Genomic DNA, 21,991 nt, shown 5'->3' on the forward strand with positions numbered 1-21,991 from the left:
TGGGTAATGTGGAGTGTGCGTCTAGCCAGGGGCCCCAAATTTTTTGATGTTTGTCTGGGCACCCCCTGTTTTGATATATGATTTTCTCGTAGGGGATTATGGCGTTTACTAGTTGGATCCATTTTGTAATTGTTGGTGGTTCTGCGGCCATCCAGTGCATGGCTACTGTTTTTCGGGCTAGGAATAATGCCTCTTTAAGAAATATGCACGTGTATTTTGACCATGTCTCTTCTTCTAATAGGCCGAATAGAATTATTTTGGGGTCTAAGTTTATGTTGTAAGGGGGTATTAGAAGTTGGTTTGTGAGAGAGACTACATTGGACCAAAAGGTCTTAATGCACGGACAGTCCCACATCAGGTGCCAGAAGTTCGCATCCCTTCAATTTCTATTCAATTGAAGAGGTGAAATCTGCTGCAGACCCACACCAAAATCCATGACAATATCTGCAACAAACCAGCTACATGTAAATGCACCCTAATGGGTTCTGCCCAGTTTCTCTCATCTTTCCAGGAAAAAATAGCGTAGCGTGCAGCACTATTGATTCTGTCATTTATGACAGAAGCCATGATGGAACGAACGGAAATGTGAACAGTAGAGATGAGCGAGCATACTCGATAAGGCTAACTACTCGAGCGAGTAGTGCCTTATTCGAGTACCTGCCCGCTCGTCTCTAAAGATTCGGCTGCCGGCGCGGGTGACAGGTGAGTTGCGGTGGTGAGCAGGGGGGGATGGGGGGGGGGAGAGAGAGATCTCTCCTCCTTTCCTCCCCGCTCTCCCCCGACGCTCCCCACCCCCTGCCGGCACCCGAATCTTTAGAGACGAGCGGGCAGGTACTCGAATAAGGCACTACTCGATCGAGTAGTTTGCCCTATCGAGTATGCTCGCTCATCTCTAGTGAACAGAACTAAACTACCACTAAGCACACGATAAATATATGTATATGATTCACCTATGGAACTGGGCATTAAACTCTAATCTGCCCAATATATTTTCTTCCCTGGGAAATAAACACCATGAATACTCCTGATATCGCCATAAACATTACATTGTCAGAAGACCAAGAGTGCGCCATCCTAGACGCCAAGTGAGAAATGCACCCTTTATTCATTGGGCAGCATTTTAGAAGACTTACAATCCATCCCTGGACTTTCCCGTCTCCTATTTAGGAAATAAGGTGCCATTTAACTTTTGACTTTAGGAAACAAAAGGGCTAGCAAACACCCTAAAGAAATACTCTAGTTGTACCATATGTTTGGACAGCTTAAAAGAATTAACAAGGCGTAAATGAAAATGATTTTGATGTTAGGAACTCCACACCAACAGAGGGAAAATGTACAAATCCATACGCATATGTCGCCTGGTTGTATTTAAAACCAGCCCATAGCCCTAAGGCTACAACATGCCCATCACTACACTGCCATGGTGGCCGGGCGACTAATCTATTCTAAAAGGGTTGTCTGGGATTAGACATAACTGTCTGCTCTCTTTTCTTTCTCTGCAGTAATACATTCTGTACACTTAGTGTCATTTTTTCCCCATATCCTACATTTCACCTTGCGGATGGACCACAGTCTATCGCTGCTCTTTTCAGTTTTTCTGCTGATTTTGGTACAGTGGTATCCACGCAGAATTCACATTGGTTAAGTTATTTTGTTTTGCATGTTTGCTGGGATTATGTTTGGTCTAACAAATCCACTCACTTTATTATATCTGCAAAATATTCAGCCGCCGCTGTTTCAGGCTTTGCAGCGTAGCATCTTGCTGAAGCCGTATTTGTGCCGTGCTGTCTTATTGTTCCATTTCCTGGGGATGTTTTATCTATTTTGCAAACTATAAATTATAGCAGGAGAGAGCGCTTTACAGGAATACAGCTAAGATGAAAGCTAATTGCTATGAAAGTTAAGTAGATATTTTCTTTGTCACCATAAATGTATAACTAGCATTATCCGTAATGCTCTGTAACGTGGGCAGATGGACAGAAGTATTAAGAGTCCATGGTATAATTAGTGCTGTTGTTTTGTAAGGATTCAGCCTATGCAAAGACCTCTGTCTAGACATGCCATAAAAGCTGCCGTGAAATTAACAGAAGAAGACAAGCAAAAAGAGGAAAGAAAATAGATTTTTCTTTTTAGCCCGTTCTGAGTTGGCACATAGTAGGGGGGGGGGGGGGGGCTCTGTAACAGATTTTGCATTGAAGCTCAGAAGCTTCAAGTTACATACATTTGGGGACAGATTTGTGATGATCGCTGCTATTGCAGACCCTTTATTTAGGAGGCGCTGCACCAGTTTTGTTTGGTCCGTACTGATCAACTGAAGACTTTCTTCAGTATAGCCATCTTTTAGCATATCCCAGGAACATGGAAGAAATGACTGTTAAGCAGTGGCGCACATAAAAGAAATGAGGCTCCATAGCAAAAACTGTTTCCAGAAATTCAGGGAGGTATGTTTCATACTTACCTGCCTCCTGGTGCCAGCACCGTGACCCCCGAAAGTTTGCACAAGGCCGTGCATTCAGCACACAGACTGTGTCATTGGACTGGAAGCTGAAGGCTGTGTTAGCACGCTCCCATAGAGATCAATGCGAGCGTATATACATAGTATCATCATATGTTAGGCTGAAAAAGGACAAATGTCCACCCAGCTTAGCCTGTTTCTGCCTCCTCCCATGTTGATCCAGAGTAAGGCAAAAATAAACAATGAGGCAGGAGCCAATTTACCCCATCCTGGGGGACAAATTCCTTCCCGTCTCCATAATGGCAGTCAGAATAATCCCTGGATCCTGCACTCTTTAGAGAAGGTTCCTTCCAGACCTAAGTTCGGCAGTTGAAGGGTCGCCCTATCAGCAACCCATCCACATAGGCTTCAGGTATCAGTCCAATGACACCATCCATGGCGGTCTTTTGAGTCTTACAGCGCAGGCAGCAAGAGGCAGGTAAGTATAAAAATTACCTCCCTGCACTACTGGGAACCTGCCCTATGAGCACCATAACTTAGTTTATGGTGCTCATAGCTGGTGATAGGTTCTCTTTAAATGAGCCCCCATTATGTTATTCGGTTTTTCCACCCAGGACAGGAGGGTCTAGTATTTCTTTCCCATTCCACATCCTTTAAAATTACCCTTAAGCCAATTCTATGCCTCCTTGTTTGCTAACAATGTAGTTTATGATTGGAGGAAGGTCCTGCATATGTTCTCGCTACCCGGTGTAAAAGGCGTGATGTAATCAGAGCTGGGGCCCCCTTTTTCTAATAGCAGTCGCATGGTCTGCCTCTATGGTACTTGTGCCCTTGCTGTTATGTGCTCTTTTATGGTGACTCTAATGTTTCTACTTATGACGGGCTTCTGTACTGGTAATTATAGAGGTGCCATGGATGTCTATGTATGGGGGTCACTGTGATTGCCAGTTATGTGGATATAGTTTCTGCTATTTGTGGGGACGGTAAATAGAATTCTAATTAGCCCTTATAGGCATTTTGGCTGCCTACTGAGGGGCACTAGTTGTTTCTTATGAGATCAATGTGGTAGCGTTTATAATGAGGCACTGTAGTTGTCATTATAATGAGACTTTAGTGACAAGATTTGGGGGTTGCACTGGCCAGCCCCCCACCTGAAGGCTTGTAGCTCCCTGACACATAAGACAAGTACTAGAAGGAGCTATTCATAGTTTCTATAGATCCTGTACAGAGTGTTGCCATTCTATATAGCAGCGTGTGATACCTTCAACAATTATTAATTGGGCTCTGTTTACATCTGCATTGAAGTCTCAGTTTTGAGCTTTAGAGCTAGTGATATCCATCCTACAACACAGAGATAGCTCTCTGTTGTGGCTTCTGGTATGAATGGAAGCCACAATACAAATGAGAACATCTTTGGTATACTTCAATATATTGTAACTTTTGGACTGGGGCTCTGGAACTTCAAGGCATGTCACTGAGCATCTCTCTAAGTGATATGGAGCTACAGGTGCCAGCATGCTGGTTTGTAGGTCACCATGAGATTTTATAGTAATCCCACTAGACTAGAGCATGAAATTTAAATAGTGCTGGGCAAAAGTTTTAGGCAGGTGTGGAAAAAATGCTGCAACATAAGAATGCTTTTAATAGTTCATTTACATAAATTAGCAAAATGCAAAGTGAAAGAACAAAAGAGACTTCTCTGAACAGTAGATGAGTGTACCTGGGTCCCACTGGTTTCTGCCAGTTCTGAGCTGATGGCACTATTGAAGATCTCACAATTTCGAAGGGAAGTAACATTGATGTGTCTTTCATGTGCTGCACTATGTTTCCTTGGCCGAACACTACAGTCCTCAACGTTGCCCATTTTTTTGTACTTCTTCAAAAGAGCTTGAACAGAACATCTTGAAACCCCAATTTGCCTTGAAATCTTTTCCTTGGAAATACCTTACTGATGCAGTATAACTACCTTATGTCATGTTGCTGTGCTCAGTCTTGCTATGGTGTATAATCTCTGACATGAAACTGTCTTCCACAACCTCACCTTTCTAGCAGAGTTTCACTATTCCTTACCAAGTTGTAAGCTTCCTACACAGCTGCTTCTGTTTCAATGAATGCCCATGTTTCAACCCACATATGAAAATGATGATTCCTATCACCTGTTTGGTAAAATTGATTAATAGAGATGAGCGAACGTACTCGGTAAGGGCGATTTCGCAATCGAGCACCGCGATTTTCGAGTACTTCACTACTCGGGTGAAAAGTACTCGGGTGCGCTGTGGGGCGGGGGGTTGCAGAGGGGAGTGGGGGGTAGCAGTGGGGAACAGGGGGGAGCCCTCTCCCCCCCCCCTCCCCGCTGCAACCCCCCGCTCACCCACAGCGCACCCGAGTACTTTTCACCCGAGTAGTGAAGTACTTGAAAATCGCGGTGCTCGATTGCGAAATCGCCCTTACCGAGTACGTTCGCTCATCTCTATTGATTAATCATACACCCGACTATAATCTTACAAAATCCTTGACTTTATGCAAGTGTACCTAGAAGAATTGATGCAGTTTTGAAGGCAAAGGGCGGTCAGAGCAAATATTGATTTGATTTAGATTTCTCTTTTGTTCATTCACTTTGCATTAACACTTCTATTTTTGAAAGCCTTCTTATTTTGCAGCGTTTTTTCCATTCCTGACTAAAATTTTTTGCACAGTACTGTAGGTTTCCTTAAAATTGCATAAAGAATATAAGATGAAATATCAGTAGCCGACAGCTCTTCTTCAGCAGCTAACCTATTCCTTTCAGCATGCCATGCAAGCATTTTGCTTTAGCATTTTAGACAATGAGCTTCAACTCCCAGCATGCTTATCTGGCATATTATATAATAAACTATAACCTTAGCACACTTGGCGTGCATTCAAGACGATGAATGTTTAATCCTATTAAATCTGCAGATTACATCCCTGTTGCCTTTAAGTATTGTATACCTATTTTCTAATATTATGTGTTCAATGACAGGTGGAAAGGTCTTGCTGCAAAGGTACTGTCTTTATTTTTAAGAATTCTAGGTCTACTCAGTAAGAAATAAAACTATGACGGACAGAAAGTCTTTTAAGAGGTCAGGCAGACTCATCTGGCATAATGATTTTGGTGGCCATAAAAATAATTTATTAAAGAGGTTTTCCCATCATCGTCCTAATAGGGCATTTGTACGTCATAGAGTGGAGATTTCAGTTGAGGATAGAAAAAAATGTTGCTTCAAAGGGGTTGTTCACACAGTAATACTTTGGGCAGTATTATACATACATGGGTATTTGTAAGCCCAAACCAGCAGTGGGTCAAAAAACATGGAAGAGGTGCAAATCTTTCTATTATAGTTTTTTCTCTTTGTAGATTTCATTCTTGGTTTTAGCTTACATGTAAGGTAAAGATAGAGTCATGACTGACTCCTAGGGTGACGTCACATTAGCTGAGTACTCACTTTACCGACCTCGGAAGCATGGAAGGCTGAGTCAACCTTGAGCGGCTACCTGAACCACATGGGGATTGAACCCGCAACCTTCAGCTCATAGGCAAGAGCTTAGGAGTGCATTTCTGCTGCTTTAAAAGTCTATGCCAGACCAGGATTACAAGTAGTGAGGTAAAATAGAGACCAAAATACTGACTCGTGAAAATGGCCTATGAATGGAGCCAGAGCCATTGCCAAGAATGGTGTTGTTTCTGGGAAAAAACACACCTTTTTTTTAATGTTGTACAACTCCTTTAAACTGGTCAAGCCGTTGATATGTTGGTTTTAAACGGCAAGATTGCTGGAGTCAGAGCATATGGTAGCTAAGGAGTAGAAAGATCCTGGCTTTTTTGGACGATCCATAGGACTCACGCTACCCCTACACAGGATCATTAACCAAATAATGGCTCAAAAGAACACATTCAAACTAGAGTTGTGCAGTGTATACACGGCCACCGACAAGGTGGCGTCTGATAAGTCACGAGTCCTTTCATTTTAGCTTACCAAAAAAATTGGCGCTCGTTGATCAAACATCGTCTGATGTAAAGTCACAGTCATTCATATTTGAATGACTTGCGAACACTGGAGATCCCCTCTATGAACGATACCTCGGCAAACAACTAATGAACGGTCATGTTTGCATAGAAGCAAATGGACTACTGTCGTTCCTACACTTCAACGACTTTTCTGAACGATAGTTGTTTTGTGTAAAGGTACCTTTAGTGGTCGGAGAAGACAATGAGATAGTCAAGACCTACATACATTTTGTTGTAGAACTTAAGATCCCTTTACACAAGATGACTGTTGGGGACTTGTTATTTGTATAGCACCAACTTATTCCGCAGTCATTTATTACTTCCTGGTAATTTATTTATGACCCCCAGCAAGCTGGGTACTCATTTGACCGACCTCGGAAGGATGGAAAGCTGAGTCAACCTTAAAGGCTGAGTCAACCTCACGGGGCACATTAGTGTCCCACAGCCGTTGAAGCGACTATAGTCAATGAGCTTTTACACAGGAGTAAAAGTCATTCTGTGAATGGTGGCGGAACACACCGAGGATCGTTCTGGCCCACCCTCCTCCATTCGTAGACAAAAGGCAGTCGCTCAAAGATAGAATGACTCCTGTTTACACGGCCCGATAGTCATTTGGTTTTTAGGTGACTTGTCAGTAGTTGCTTCTACATGGGGCAACTATTACCCGAATTCACTGCTTCCAGCGATAATCGTCCCATGTAAATGTACCTTTAGGGTGCTTTTAAATAACTCAGTTTGAACCTGATTACATGCACCGAGTGACAATATCAACGCTCTTATAAATGGCTATTACACAGGCTGATGTAGACTGTATGGGAGACACACGATCATGAATACAATTGTTCATCTCCAATATGCTTTTGGAATTGTCAGCAACACGTCCTAGTAAGGGTGTGTCCATAAGGGCGATGTTCCCATGTGATTTCCGTCTAATTCCAAGATGGTTGGAACTTATACGGAAAAAAGAACCCATTCATTTGAATGGGTTTAGTTCACACAAGCAATTTTTCACTCGGACCGATAGCCTGAGTTTGAAAAATTGATGCAGGTGAGATTTTTGGGCAATCCTTGTTCAAGAATCAGCCATTAATTTTAAGGGGAACTTTAAAAATACGCATTGCACTCGCATGCCATGTGATTTGCATGCGAGTGTGATCAATTTTAAAGCATTTTACTATTTGGAACCGCATGCATTTTTTTCATGAGAAACACACATAAATATGATGCAAATTACGTTTTTAACACAAAAGCGTATTGTACATGCATACATATCACTGTGAAATTGCTCATGAAGCTGTCAGTTTTTTACTAACCTACACCACAGTCGCCCATGTGAAGACACCCTAACAGGGGGAGATCTGCTGCTGACAGTGATGATTCTTGGTGCCACAAAAAAGAAGCGATCACCTGTCAAACTGGTGTTTGCTTTGTTTGCCTGTTGATTGTCAGCATGTATGCACAGGGCAATAATCGGGTGAATGAATGTTTGGACAGATATTCGTTCCTGATTAATAGACCATGTAAAGGGGCCTTCAGGAAGAGAAAGATGGTATGGCAAGTAATATGGTCATTTCTTAAGCCTGATGTTCCTTAGCAAACAAGTTGTTACTCAAGAAAACAATAGCAGGTAAAGATGATTGGGTGAGAATATACCCCTCCCCCACCACCAATGTACATACAAATTGGTGATTCACTGGCCAAAATTAGCCTCATGTACCTTTGGTATTATAGGTCAGAAAGGGCATCGTTTTTTCTTAAGGAGAGCACCTAGAAGGGAAAATACGCTAATAAGGAAGATGAAACAATGGAGAGAGTGACATAATAAAAAAAAAAGAAAGGAAGATGGAACAATACCTCTGCAGCGCCACCTATTGGAAGGCAGCATTCCTACAAGTCAATGTCTGACGCTTTAGACAAGCAATGACTGGGAATTATTATAAGGCTTGTCTAAAGAGTCTGACATTGACTTGGCGGAATGCTGCCCACCAGTAAGGGGTGCTGCAGAGGTATTGTTCCATTTTCCATATTTCTTTTTTGTAATATGTCACTCTCCCCATTATCTTCAGATGGTAAGCTCGTATGGGCAGTGTTCTGTCTCTGTGCCATTCTTCATTGGCTTCATTTTACAGGTTTATTGCTTCCCCTGATCATAAATTACTGATGGGTATGTGGACGCTGTGTAGCTAATGATTATATGGGATACTATGAATATCACACAAGAGAATCTCCATGCAGCTGGTGGTATTCACCTCTTAGAAGGTCCAAGAATGATCTAACGTCTCATAATGCGATTAAACTTTGCAATATTTGGAACATTTGTTTTCCTATAAACATTGTCTGCCCGGCGATCATTCCTTCGTGTAATTGGATGGCACAGTCGAGGTTTTGATAATTACTGGGAAAACCTGTCAGTTTGAAATGTCTATATTTGTGTCTGACCATATTAATTAATGTGTGCTTTCATCTTTGCTTTCCCAGGACACTTGTTCAGAGCTTCTGGAGATCAACCATTCAATCTGTCCAGTGCCTTTCCAATGATCAGCCACCCAGTCTTCGGCCTGCACGCAGCCAGCTCAGGACATTCCGAATTTGGTGGTTTGGGAACGCTTGGTGCACCCACAGCCTTAGCAGCACATCCCCAGTTAGCTCCTTTTCCAGGTAAAAGCTGAATCCAAACAATATAGTATATGACATCACTAAACCCTGTTTAACCATTGGTGGTCTAATTAAGCAACTGTATCTGATATATAGAGACATTCTGATGAGTACATCTTAAAGGGGTATTACAGTCATTAAATGGAACCCGTCATGTCCCCATAAACTAAGTTACGATGCTGTTAGGGGACGTGACAGGGAGCCGAGAAATGTATTTTTTATACTCGCCCGCTTCCACAATCCAGCGGTGTTTCCCTCTGAAGATAGATTTTATAGATTTTTTTCTTCATTTTCTTATGATTTCAAAATGTTAAATTGTTACCCATCAAGAAATGTCCAATGAACCTACTGTTAATAGCACAGTGCAAATCCTAAGAACAATGGTGGAATTCTGTGCTTGTCTGACTGACACACAGACCTTTCCGAGTAGTTTACTTGTTTAGTCAGCTGTATCTGCGGACTTAAGACATGAAATGACACAAAAAGTTGATGCTTTCAGCTCCTGCAGTTCTGAGTTTAAACAAGCGCCTACAGAGCAATGCCGATCACCAGGAGGCAGACAGACATAAGCCTGTTGTGTTCCAGCTGTCATCATCTTTATCCTCCATGCTCTATCAGCATGCCAGTATACCTCCGTGCCCCACAGATGTATACATGTACATGAAACGCAACCTACCATATTCCATTTCTTCTACTGGAGGAAAGGGGAAATCCTAATGCATGTAATTATTTCTTAGTTGTACAGTTTATCACTTGGCCACCAGTGAAGCTCCCACAGATTGTCACCCAACTTTTGTGTATACATAAGACTCATAGCAGAATTGTTGCAGAAGTTTCTGCAACTGAAAATCACTGCCATGCATCTGAAATGGGTTATTTCTGCAGCATGGGCATGGATTTCTGAAAGCCACATTCAGATGGATAGAACAGTTGCAGAAATGTCTGCAACAAATGTGCTGTGTGTCAATATTCCGCCTGTGGAATCCTGCACTGAGTCCGGACCTGACCGCGGTGGGTGACTCTTGCGTATCTGTCATCTTCGCTGACGTCCGCGTGAACCTCCCTTCTTCAGGCTTCTCTGTACTGTGGATGGTCCGCACGGGTCGCCGTTGGACATGCGTAGTGCAGATATTTTTTAAACTCCTGCTTTTCCCGCGGAATCCACGGCCTGTCCACAATGTGAATTGCAGACAGACTGCAGGTCGGATGGCTTTCTTTGACTTCATTGGAAGCCGTCCATGCAGAAACCGCAGTAAAAATGGAGCATGCTGCGATTTTTCATCCGCGAGGGGAAACCGCAATTGGTTTCAGCTCGTGTGCATGAAGAATGAATTTTCCTTAGCATGATATGGGGGGGGTTATTGCTGCGGAATCCCGACGTGTGCCTGAGGCCTAAGGAAGCTGGGTATCAATTGTTGTAATGGAAGCCACATTAAAGGGGTTTTCCCACTAATTACAATTGCAGCTCTCTTCCCATACATAAAGGGGGAGAGAGTTGTCAGTCTGCATGATGCGAGAATTCGGCACGGCCCACCTGCGTGACTGGGAGCTTAATATTGACAATATTGGCGCTCGCTTAAAAGGCATTCACACAGGTTGATACAAACTGCATGGCAGACAAACAATCCTTATTATGATCATTCGTCCTCCATATACTTTCATTATTATCATGTGCTGCCCACCACAATGATTTTTGACAAAAAAGCATTTGCTAATATGATGTCCGATCGCTGCCCTTTTTACATGGTGCAATAATCGAGTGAACGAACATTGTGAGTAACATTCATTCCCGATCAATAGCCCATGTAACAGGGTCTTTAGTCAACCGTTTTACCCAGTTGTTGGTAGGCACGGCTGATTTTGAATAAATTATAAAACAACAGCTCAGTGACTGTTGTCTGTCTCACGAAGAGAATACAGTCCATAGCGGCATCATTGAGTATATCACTCTACAGTTTGTGGTTGTTTATTGTAGTCACTGGACAGCCAACACCTCTTCTCTGGTCAACAGATACAGTCATATGATCGCTACCAGTGACGTTTGTCACAGTGGCCGATCCACAAACACAAGCGGTGGAGTGATACACTCAATGCCACCATTATTAGCTACATTCTCATCGTCAGACAGACTATAGTGGAAAATGCTCTTGAATGGGTCGAAGACCAGTGAATTCTGGGGTTAAATTGTACCAGAGGCTACAGTATGTTGCAAAGTTAGATTACCAAGTTTGGACTGACCATTTGGACAGTATCTGAGTACCCATAGCCCCTCAGTACTCATTACACTTTAAAGCGACCTTCCGGTCCTGGACAAACACAGGTGACCATTGCGCTCCTATGACTACCTGATGCAGACTGTGCATTAGTTTGCATTATTAGTCTAAGACCCTACACGCTACTTTGATTGGCCGGCACTGCCCACATGAGCAGTGCTGGCTGGTCAGAGCAGCATGTAGTATCTTAGACTACCAATGCATAGTATGCACAGTCTGCATCAGGTAGACAGAGGAGTGGTGCAGCCATCTTTGTTTGTCCAGGATCACTTTAAATTTAGGACCTCTGAAAGGCAACAATTATTCTTTTGCCCAAAGCCCCAGACTACTCGTCTTCCAGAGCAATCATTTACTGCTGAAATACAGTTGTACGGGTACATTTACACAGGACGAATGTTGGGCAAATACCAGACACTCGTCCCTGTGTGTACTCGCTCCCGTGTTGTTGCACAGGAGCTAGTATCGCTGGTTCACTCACAGAGCGGCCAGCAGGGGAGTGGGCAGTGCAGGAGATTTCTCTCCTCTTGCTCCCCCACCCCTCTCCATTAACTTAACATAGCAGCTGTTCAATACTGAACGGCCGCTATTTAACCTGAATGATGAGTGATCAGCTCATTGTCCATCGTTTATGCTGCATCGAACGCCCGCTGTGTTAAGTCAATAGAGAGGGGCGGGGGAGCAAGATGAGAGAAATATCCTTCAGCCTCCTCGCTGTGAGCCAGTGATACTCGCTCATGTGCAGCAGCACGAGAGCGAGTATGTGTGGGAACGAGTGTTAGGCATAGTTTGCCCAACATTCGTCCCATCTAAAAGGGCCTTAAGACTTTTGTAACTACTTAGATAGAGTTAGATATGAAAAATTCAGCTTCTGCCCATTATGTCTCTCTACATTATTTGACTTACCTGTGAGGCGTCTTCTCTGATTTTTAGGTAGGTCAAACTTTGGGGAAATGTTTGTTGTTGACCATTAAAGGTTGAGTGACAACTGTTATAGCTTTCCCAAACTCCTTTGTGGCAAATCTGCCTAGTTAGGCAGCAGTACAGTCATTTTCGACTGCTGGAAACAACCCCTATGGCGGCTGTAACAAATCATAAACGCATATCTGTAAGAAATGGCCGAATCTTTTACAGTTGGGTGATTTCTTGATTTTACTGGAAAACACTCTTTGAATTGAAGAGAACTTATTCGCTCCATAATATGAACAAATCACAGAAAAGGGACATATGCATTCAAAAGATGACAGAATGCTTCCATACTTACTGTACATGGATACAAAATACAAGAGCAGGTCACATCTCTTACATGCAGGCGGGCAAATGACTATACGGAGGAGTATTGTACAGGTGCAATATACTGATTAATAACCACTCATATACTGACCACATAATAAGGAGGGCTTCTTAGTATCATTCTTGTAGCTAGATAAGCATACAAAGTGTGCCAATCCCATTGATACGTGTAATGCACCATGCTGGCTTACAACCTATTAATGACGCCTCATACAGTTCAGCCTGGCGGGCTGTCCTACTCCCCAAGAGTGAAAGGCACTGGCTGTGACACCCCAGGCTCCCCCAGTATTTTATAGCCAGACTAGTTGCTGCAAAAATAATGTTAAATATCTCTAAATGCAAGGTATTAGTTAATATTTTGCCCAAAATACGTAAGCTTGTGACCCACGTTGCTCAATATTCTGGAAATATTTAGTCTCACCTTGCACATCCAATCAAACCATCCTTCCTATTCGGAAGAAGGCAGCATCTCCATTATTGTGAGGAGTATGAAAATTCTAGTGCCAGTTACCCCGGAGAAGTCTATTTCTTGCTTCCTTGGAGACAGCTTATTTTAGTTTGATAAGTTATATAAGAAAGTTTAGTTATACACGGAGATGTTGTTCTACCTCGGAGGGCATATTATGTTGTGCCGTGGGCACCCCAGAGGTTTTACACATACAATCTCTGAAGCTATCAAATCTCCAGCTGTTGTTGCTACTTATTTTGTCCTCTTTGGAGGAAATGAATGGTACTTGTTACTGCAGTTCTCCAAAGACATTTGAAATCATTGAGTATGTACTACCCTTTAGGGAGCCATTGTATATACTGTAATCTACAGCTTCGTTCTAATAAGCTTTGTACAGTGGCTGAATCTATGCGCTATACCGTTATCCTCCTTTATATGTAGAGAAAGCCTCAGAGGCGTCTTGTCTAATACCCGAGCCCTGATCAGCAGTCATTGCCAGCGTATTTTAGCACAAAAAAAAATTATTATGGAAATTGTGATCTCTCTGTCCACATTCTGCATAGAAAAGCACTCAGGCTCTATTAGAGTGTCACAAATCACAAGCCATTATAATGCATCCATTCCTGGAATATCAGCAGGAAACTTACTTTGATGTAATAATAAAATAAAACATGCCAAGTCATCACACCCGCTTCATTTGAATTTTCTTACTTGCTCGTCTTTCACTCCTTGCTCGGAGATAAGGTAATGGGCTATATTTTTAAAAGACTAGTAAATGACAGTCTTAGCTTTTCTGGATTTCTTTCTGGATATTCGTGTGTTCTGAAGGGCAAAAGTTGTACAGAACTGCGCCATTATCAGCAAAGGAAAATACAGGCTTCCTGCTTGGAAGGTATTTTATTCAAGGGTGTATGTACCATCTAGGCAGTCCATGTACCCCCATGTGGTGCCCTTGGAGAGAGGGGGCCAGTGCTATGTTATTGGGTGGCTGTGCATTGTTTGCAATGTACAAGGTCGTATTAAATTAGCCCAATGGTTCTGGAAAGGCATGGATGGAGACACAAACACTAGGGTGGCAAAACTCAACACCCTAACGAGGGCCCTATTTTTGCAGTGATGCCCCTTGTCTTAAATATTTGCCACTACTGGGGGTCTTGCCTTTAGAATCCCTCCCGGCGTCGGCACAGGCTGGTTATGAGCAGAGCAAGTGGGACTGCAACTGGCTACTCTCAAAATCATGATGGTGCCAAAGTGGCCATATTGATCGTCTGTTTTGCAATAGCTTCTTGGCAGCCCTTACTAGTTACCGCACCATTGAACCAAACTCTTAGAATCCTTTTTACACTGAACGACCATTGATCCTGTGCTTTCACACACCATCGATCACTCGCCAAATAGAGGCGGAGTGTGCCGGAGATCTCTTCCATCCTCCATTCACTGTAAACAGGCAGTCATTTAAAGATGAATGACTGCCTGTTTACACCGGCCAATAGTCATTAGATCTTTATGCCTGCATAAACTGAACAACGAATGGTTAGTGAACGAATTATCATTCGTCGTTCAGACATTGGCTGCGTTTACACCGAATTATTGTTCGGTTTCACACAATTTAGCAACTAACCAAACGATAATCGTTCTGTGTAAAAGGGACCTGACTACCTAAATATAACTTTACCTAACTTTGTGTTTATTTGGGGCATTTTATCACAGTTTATAGTTCCTTAAAGATTATTCATACTCAGTATTGCTGAATGGCTCTCTTGCTAGTCTGACAATGAAGAGTCTCATAAAGGTTTGTCAACACCATAATATACATGCAGGATAATGCACCGTGCCTCGGGCCCAATTAGTTCAACGAACATTCTGCAGAGGTCCTACGAATGGTGTTCACCCAGCATGAGCCCAATCAAGTATATATGGAATGTGGTGGAAAAGTCTATTCACACCCGAGATCCTGCACCTACTAATACCATAGAACAGTGGGTTTCTATTCAATTGGTATAGCTTAACATCCCTCCAGGTGTCGTCCATCCTACTGTGGATCCAATGTCATGTTGAGTTACTGCACTTTACCAAGCTAGAGGGGGGTCCTAGACAATATTAGTTCCCATCCCATGACTTTTGGCATGTCAGTGTATATTCTGTTAATGACCACATCTTTTATTTTTGTGGCTCCTTCTGTAAAGGCTGATGATAGGGCATGAAGCAACAATGTATTTAATTGAGAATTTCTGCCCTCACTTTACAAGTATAAATCCACCTGGGAAAAAATAAGACTATTATAGAAGTGAAGTGGTATCTATCTATCTATCTATCTATCTATCTATCTATCCATCCATCCATCCATCCATCCATCCATCCATCCATCCATCCATCCATCCATCCATCCATCCATCCATCCATCCATCCATCCATCCATCCATCCATCCATCCATCCAGTCTATGTACTATTGCTGTATATAACCAGATTTCCCTTCTTTCGAGGTACAGAATGGTGGAGAGCGACAGATCCACACACCCGCGCTGCTTTCTTTCCCCCATTGCTTGGAATCCCCCCCATATTTACCACCCCATCCCAGAATCATGACTCCTCCTTTCATCTACGGAGCACTGGGAAAAATAACCGTGGAGGAATCGAGAAGGGTATGCTATAACATGTGCACGTGTCTTAGTTGGATGGCGGGTAATCCTTGAACTTGCTGATTATTAATGTTGGGGTGTAAATGAAATAAACATTCATTATAATTACAGTTATCACTGTTTTATCAGTCAGTTGTTAGTATGCTAATTACAGTTATTAGTTAAGCTATACAAATGTAATTAGTGTTTGCCTTGAGAACATTTCATTTATTTCTTACACTGTAGTATATAATTGCATTTGTTATATTTATTTGTTCTTTTGTGCTCCGTCTTAAGAACTCTTTTTTTCTTTCTTTCTTCCTTATAGAGCTTGTTACCATTTCATCTGCTTGTAGGTTTTCTCTGTATCATAACTTGGTTTTCTTCTTAGCTACAGGTGTGAATGGATCTATCAATGGAGGTAGCCCAACACTAGTGACCAGTAACTGCTCCTCTGTGCTATCAACCACTACCACTAATAGTCCGGGACAAGTGAAGAGCGCAGGTTCTGGAGCAGGGAGCCGTGCAAGCAACCAGGAGCAAAGCAAATCAGATGGCAGAAATGAAAAGAATAAAGATAAGGTTTGCTATAGTCATGGAAATTACACTAAACAGTATTCAGTTGTTTAACCCTTTCCATGAGAGCTCAAGATGTAGGTCATATGAGTACCACATAGGAAAGATGTCCATAGTTATATCACTAGTTTGGTTGGTATGCTGCCTGGGAAGTTTAACGTAATCTGTCAGCTTGAGCATGCTGTCCAAACTGCAGGCATCCTGTTATAGAGCAGGAGGAGCTGAGCAGATTGATATATAGTTTTATAGGGGAAAGATTCAGTATAACTTGTGTTTTATTCATTTAAACCTTTGCTTATTTTCAGCTGAACAGTCCGATGGGCGGTCCTGACAGTGATTGACAGCCTTCCCTGTATGCACAGCCATTCACAGATAGCTGTCAATCACTGATAGGTCCGCCCACTGGACTGTTCAGCACCAAATGAGCAGAGGTTTAAATGAATAATATACAAGTTATACTGAATCTTTCCCCATAAAACTATATATCAGTCTGCTCAGCTCCTCCCGCTCTATAACATCATGCCTGCAGTTCGGACAGCATGTTTAAGCTGAAAAACCCCCTTTAAGTGCTCCAATATACTGTATCATACATTCACCATGTGGGTGAAAATGGTCCATTTCATCGGGTGAAAGGTCTCTTCTCAGGCCTGTGATGTCATGTACATTGGTCATATGACCTGAGAGCAACTCAGTCCCATTCAAGTTAATACCAGGTACAGGAGCTATACAATGTGTGGTGCTGTATTTGATATGGACTAAAATGATAGCGGCGCTCACCCAAACACCACTGTCATTTCAATCAGCTGATCAGCGTGGATCCTGAGCAATGGACCCCCGTAATTAACTATTGATAACCTGTACTGAGGATAGGCCATCAATAGTATATTGCTGGAAAATCCCGTTAGTGGAATGAGGCTCCATAGGTCTCAAGTTCTTCAGGCTTGATGGATTAAACAGCCAGACTTGGACACATTGCTAATCGGACACCACCACTGTTAATGGTGATCTCCACATCCCGTTACTTTACTGTTTCTAAAAGGAAACAAATAGAAGGACGGGCTTCCAATAGTGAAGTAACGCCAAATTTGTGATTCAATGCGCAGGATTTATAGGTACTTACAAAGATAAAAGGCATAAGATCAATCTTTGAGCGAATGCCAGAGGCTGACTCCTGGCATTATCAAGCCTGACTCGTGTTTTGTTTCACTGCGCTGTTTCTTCCGGGACTTGGTTTTTTTCACCACCAAGAGTCCATTTAAAATGAAATGTGACCACCCACATTTTTGAAACCATATACATGAAAACTTCCATTTGTGATTAGCATTAAAATATAAAATAAGCCCCCAGACAATATGCCATTATGTTCAGTTTAGATGCCATATATTACAAATACCTGCATACTTTCCTTCGCCACGACAAAACACAATTACAGCACAATAAATATAATATGTCAGTGTCTGGTGTTCACAAAAAGATTGATTTAATGCTTTTTATCTTTGTGAGTACTAATAAATCCTGTGTGAGGAATCACTAATTTGATGATACTGAAGACTGAAAAAGACACATTTCCATCCAGTTCAACCTTGTAACCTGCGATATTGATCCAGAAGAAGGCAAAAACCCCAATGAGGTAGAAGCCAGTTCTCCTCATTTTTGAGAACAAAATTACTTCCCAACTCCAAATCTGGCAAGCAGAATAAATTCCTGGATTAACAACCCCCCAGAAGTAATCAGTGACTATAACATTTAATATTGTACAGCTCAAGAAAGGTGTACAGACCCCTCTTGAATTCTTTTTGCGACTTCCTCATCACTGCATCTTCAGGCAGAGGGTTCCATAGTCTCGCTGCTCTTACAATAAAGAACCCCCTTCTATGTTGGTGTAGAGACCTCCTTAACCTCTAGACATAGAGGGTGCCCCCTTGTTACAGTCACAGTCGTGGGTATAAACAGATCATGGGAGAGATCTGTATTGTCCCCTAATGTCTCTATACATAGTTATTAGGTCACCCCTCAGCCATTTTCTTCTAAACTACATAACTCCATTTTTGATCACCTCTCTGGATATTGTAGTGCACCCAGTGTCGTAACTATAGGGATGTGACGTATGTGGTTGCTCCTGGGCCTATAAGGCTTATCTTCTCCATATAGTAGTTGGCCTAGTAGTATGAATAAAGCACTATAGTTGAGGGCCTTGTTACAGATTTTGCATTGGGGCCCAGAAGCTTCAAGCTACATCTCTGAGTCCACCCATTCCTTTTATTACTTTAATTATCCGCCTTTGAACTTACTCAAGCTTCGATATGTCTTTCTTGAGTACTGGTGCCCAAAAACAATATTCCATGTGGGGTCTGACCAGTGATTAGTAAGGACAAAGAACAATGTTCTCATCAAGTGCCCCTAGACCTCTTTTGATGCATCCCATGTGGTGTCTGATTAGAAATATATCCTAGACTGGCGGGTTACTCCATCAAGCTTGAGAACTATGGGGACTCATCCATTAAGTTGAAAGTTTTTTAACTGTCCTTTAACATGGCTTTTTCAGGTTCTTCTGATGGTTAATGTGTTGGAGATGTGCAAGATTTGAATTAAGAAGCTGACCTACTTTTATTGACTCTTGGCTGAACTTCCGTCATTATGTAGAATATGTTCTTTGACTTTTGTTTTAATTATATGAATTATGTTCTGTAGCAAAAACAAAGGAAAAAAGCAGTTGAAAGTTCAAGCTCCAGCGACTCTGGGTCTTCATCTGATACGTCAAGTGATGGAGCCAGTAGCAGCGATTCTGATGACTTAGAAGAAGAAGAAGATCAAAGCATAGAAGAGAGTGATGATGACGACTCCGAATCTGGGAGTGAAGCACAAACTAAAAATAAGAGCAAGGTACAAAACTTATCGGAGTTTACTCTTCTATGTATCTTATTTGGTATAAGAATTTTCTAACTTCCTCTAATATGTACCTCAGGGATAGTGATCAGACCTGCCGAACAAGAGTGCCATAACACATTCTGCAATCCTGCCTCATACACAAAAAAATACTTATAGTACTTGGGCCAGACCTAAGTATTTTGTTATGTAGGGTGCAGGGCTACAGGAGGCATCCAGCTTTGGCTTAGGCCAGGCTCACACGAGCGCGTTGTATAATGCAGCGTTTTACCGCTTGCATATGGCAACGTTTATTCACTGCGCATGAAAGCAAATCTTACTCAAGTTATCATGCACAGTCTGACTTTTTTTCGTTTTTTCTGAAATTTCCCACTCTGTCGCTTAGCAACGGCGACATTGCGAATAAAAACCGCACATACGTAAATGTAAATGTGTATGTACAGCATTTATTATGAGCCCATAGAGAACAATAGGGCTCTATCACGTATAATCGCGATAGAATAGAACATTCTGCGTTCTTTTTTACAGACGTATTATACGCAATATATATCTGCAATTGTGAATGGATCAATGGAAATAAATGTACTTTCATTGACTTCATTCACCACGTATTGTGTTAAATTAAAATAGTGTGAGCCTGCCCTAAAACGGATGCTAAGACCACTGGAGACAAAATCATATCCCACTCTGATCTTGGAAAAGGAAAACTGGTGGAGCCATGATTGGTTGGTCCAATCTTCAGCAAAAGCTCCTCAACAAAAAGTGGTTGTCTCTGCTCAAAGTCCCTAAAAACTGGGGCCACTGCAGGAAAATGAAGAGTCAGATGGTGCCCATTTAACTCAATAGGTATCTGTTGTTTTCAGTTGACATCTACGATTACCAAGTCATAAAAGTCAAGGAGGATGAGGCTCTCTGACATTGAGGAGAGACGGAGAGCTTGCAAAAACACCCTTACTGGTGAATATAAGAAGGGATTGTTTATTGCAGTCACCCCCTGTAATTCAACAATTTTATGGCAGCTTCGTTGCACTTACATGTTCTTTTTGAAGGCCTTGTTTAGATCCTTTTTAGCAACTATTAAGGTAAGGTGAATGTGAACCCATACAAAATGGACAAAGAAAGATGTTACGTTTTATTTTACTAAGCTAAGTGATGTGTGTGGTAAACGAGCAGCAACCAATCATATCATTAAGTAGACAACCTAGGTACTGCTGCTTGTCTGTTGATCCATTAGTAAGCAAATCAATATTGAATTTAACAAATTATCCTAATAATGTTCCTCAGCCGGCCCCAATCAGTTAATCAATTCACTACAATTTGTTAGTTAACTTCTTATTCCAAGTCTGTGAATAGAGTTGAGGCTGACAAAGACATTTATTTAAAGAAAATGCACTATAACTTAATATTAATTAGTCATTATTTGGCTCATGTTAAAATAAATAATGTTGATTGAACCAAAACAGTCTTATCCTGTTTAGGGTTGAGCTTTGCTAAAATTTCGGTGCAAACCAAAACCTCCTGTGGTTCATCTTGGCCCTACCCACTAAAATATCTCCTATTCTTTCTTCCCTACTTTCTCCTCCTTCTTCCCACTCCATTCTCCTCCTATTCCTCCTCCTCCTTCTCTTCTTCTTTTGAACTAATTTGTACCAAACCACTTATCCTCTTCCTCCCCTGTTCTCCTTTCAAACTAATTTGTATGGAACCACTCCTCCATTTCCTCCCCTCCCCTCTTCCCCTTTCGAACTAATTTGTACCAAATCACTCTTCCTCCACCCCCACTTTCCTCTCCTCTTTCTCCTCCCTGTTCTTCTCCTTCTTTTCCTCCTATTCTTTTCCTTTCAAACTAATGTGTACCAAACTGCTCCTCCTCCTCACCTTCTTCTCCTTTCCAACGAATTTGTACCAAACCAAACTTTTGAAAAGTTCACTCATAACTAATGTTAAACAAAAAGGTATGTCATAACACTTGACCTTTCTCTGTGTCTATTCTGCTCCCATATAGTAAATTTCATCCAGGAAATTGCTAATCAAAAATTAATAAATGATCCGAAAGACTTTCAGGGCTCGTGCACATCGATGTATTATGGCTGTGTACATGAGCCATATAAAATTAGTGCTAAGGAGAGGGTCAGATTCTATAGTGTAGGATCAGGAAAGCTTGATCCAATAGAAGAGTATGCAATACTATCCCTGACACTATAACTACAGCCTAAACAGTGTAAAAGTATTAGTTTTAGGCCCTTTTTACACACAGGTCACCAGAAGTAAATAATGTAATGTGACCTCATGAAATCCCTTTCATTAATATTTCAGATTTGGCCTCAGTAACACCACAGCAGTAAAACTACTAAGCATTTATAGATTTATAGTCCCCGATCTATATAGATTTATAGTCTTTGAACCTGGGTAAAGCAGTTGTGTCACGAAGACGACCCCTTTACAATAGTTAGCTAATCTCCGTGTGTCTGGCTCTTGGAAACCCCAGCTTTCTGCTGACATGACTGGAAGTCTTGTTTGATGGTTGAAATGTAGTGCTATATGTCATCCATTCCAATTTCTTACATGGCCGTGCCGAGTTTGCCAAAAGGGGAGCCACTATTATTTAGTAGCCATCTGCTCTCATTGACAGTAGGGTCTCGAAAGAGAGAAATCTTTTAAGATGACATACAGTCCTGTTACTTCGGCTCTCGGCTTAGAAAACACATTACTATGGGGTAGTTCTTGTTTAAAAAAATTGTCATAACTCTGGATCATCAGGT

General features: G+C 41.9%; 1 protein-coding gene across 19 annotated transcripts in view; it reads left to right on the forward strand.

Annotated features, from left to right (window-relative positions):
- Nucleotides 1-21,991, forward strand: part of BAZ2B (bromodomain adjacent to zinc finger domain 2B) — a 319,623-nt gene that overhangs the window by 219,782 nt on the left and 77,850 nt on the right. For 13 of the 19 annotated variants that reach the window (XM_066575975.1, XM_066575978.1, XM_066575966.1 and 10 more), the window contains 4 exons: nt 8,961-9,140; nt 15,639-15,791; nt 16,159-16,349; nt 19,035-19,226. In XM_066575975.1, coding sequence (XP_066432072.1) covers nt 8,961-9,140; nt 15,639-15,791; nt 16,159-16,349; nt 19,035-19,226 — 716 coding nt within the window. The remainder of the gene's footprint in view (nt 1-8,960; nt 9,141-15,638; nt 15,792-16,158; nt 16,350-19,034; nt 19,227-21,991) is intronic. The other 6 variants (XM_066575969.1, XM_066575981.1, XM_066575976.1 and 3 more) reach the window with 1 other exon arrangement.

Source organism: Eleutherodactylus coqui, chromosome 8 (genome assembly GCF_035609145.1).
Source record: "Eleutherodactylus coqui strain aEleCoq1 chromosome 8, aEleCoq1.hap1, whole genome shotgun sequence".
Classification (NCBI taxonomy): Eukaryota; Metazoa; Chordata; class Amphibia; order Anura; family Eleutherodactylidae; genus Eleutherodactylus; species Eleutherodactylus coqui.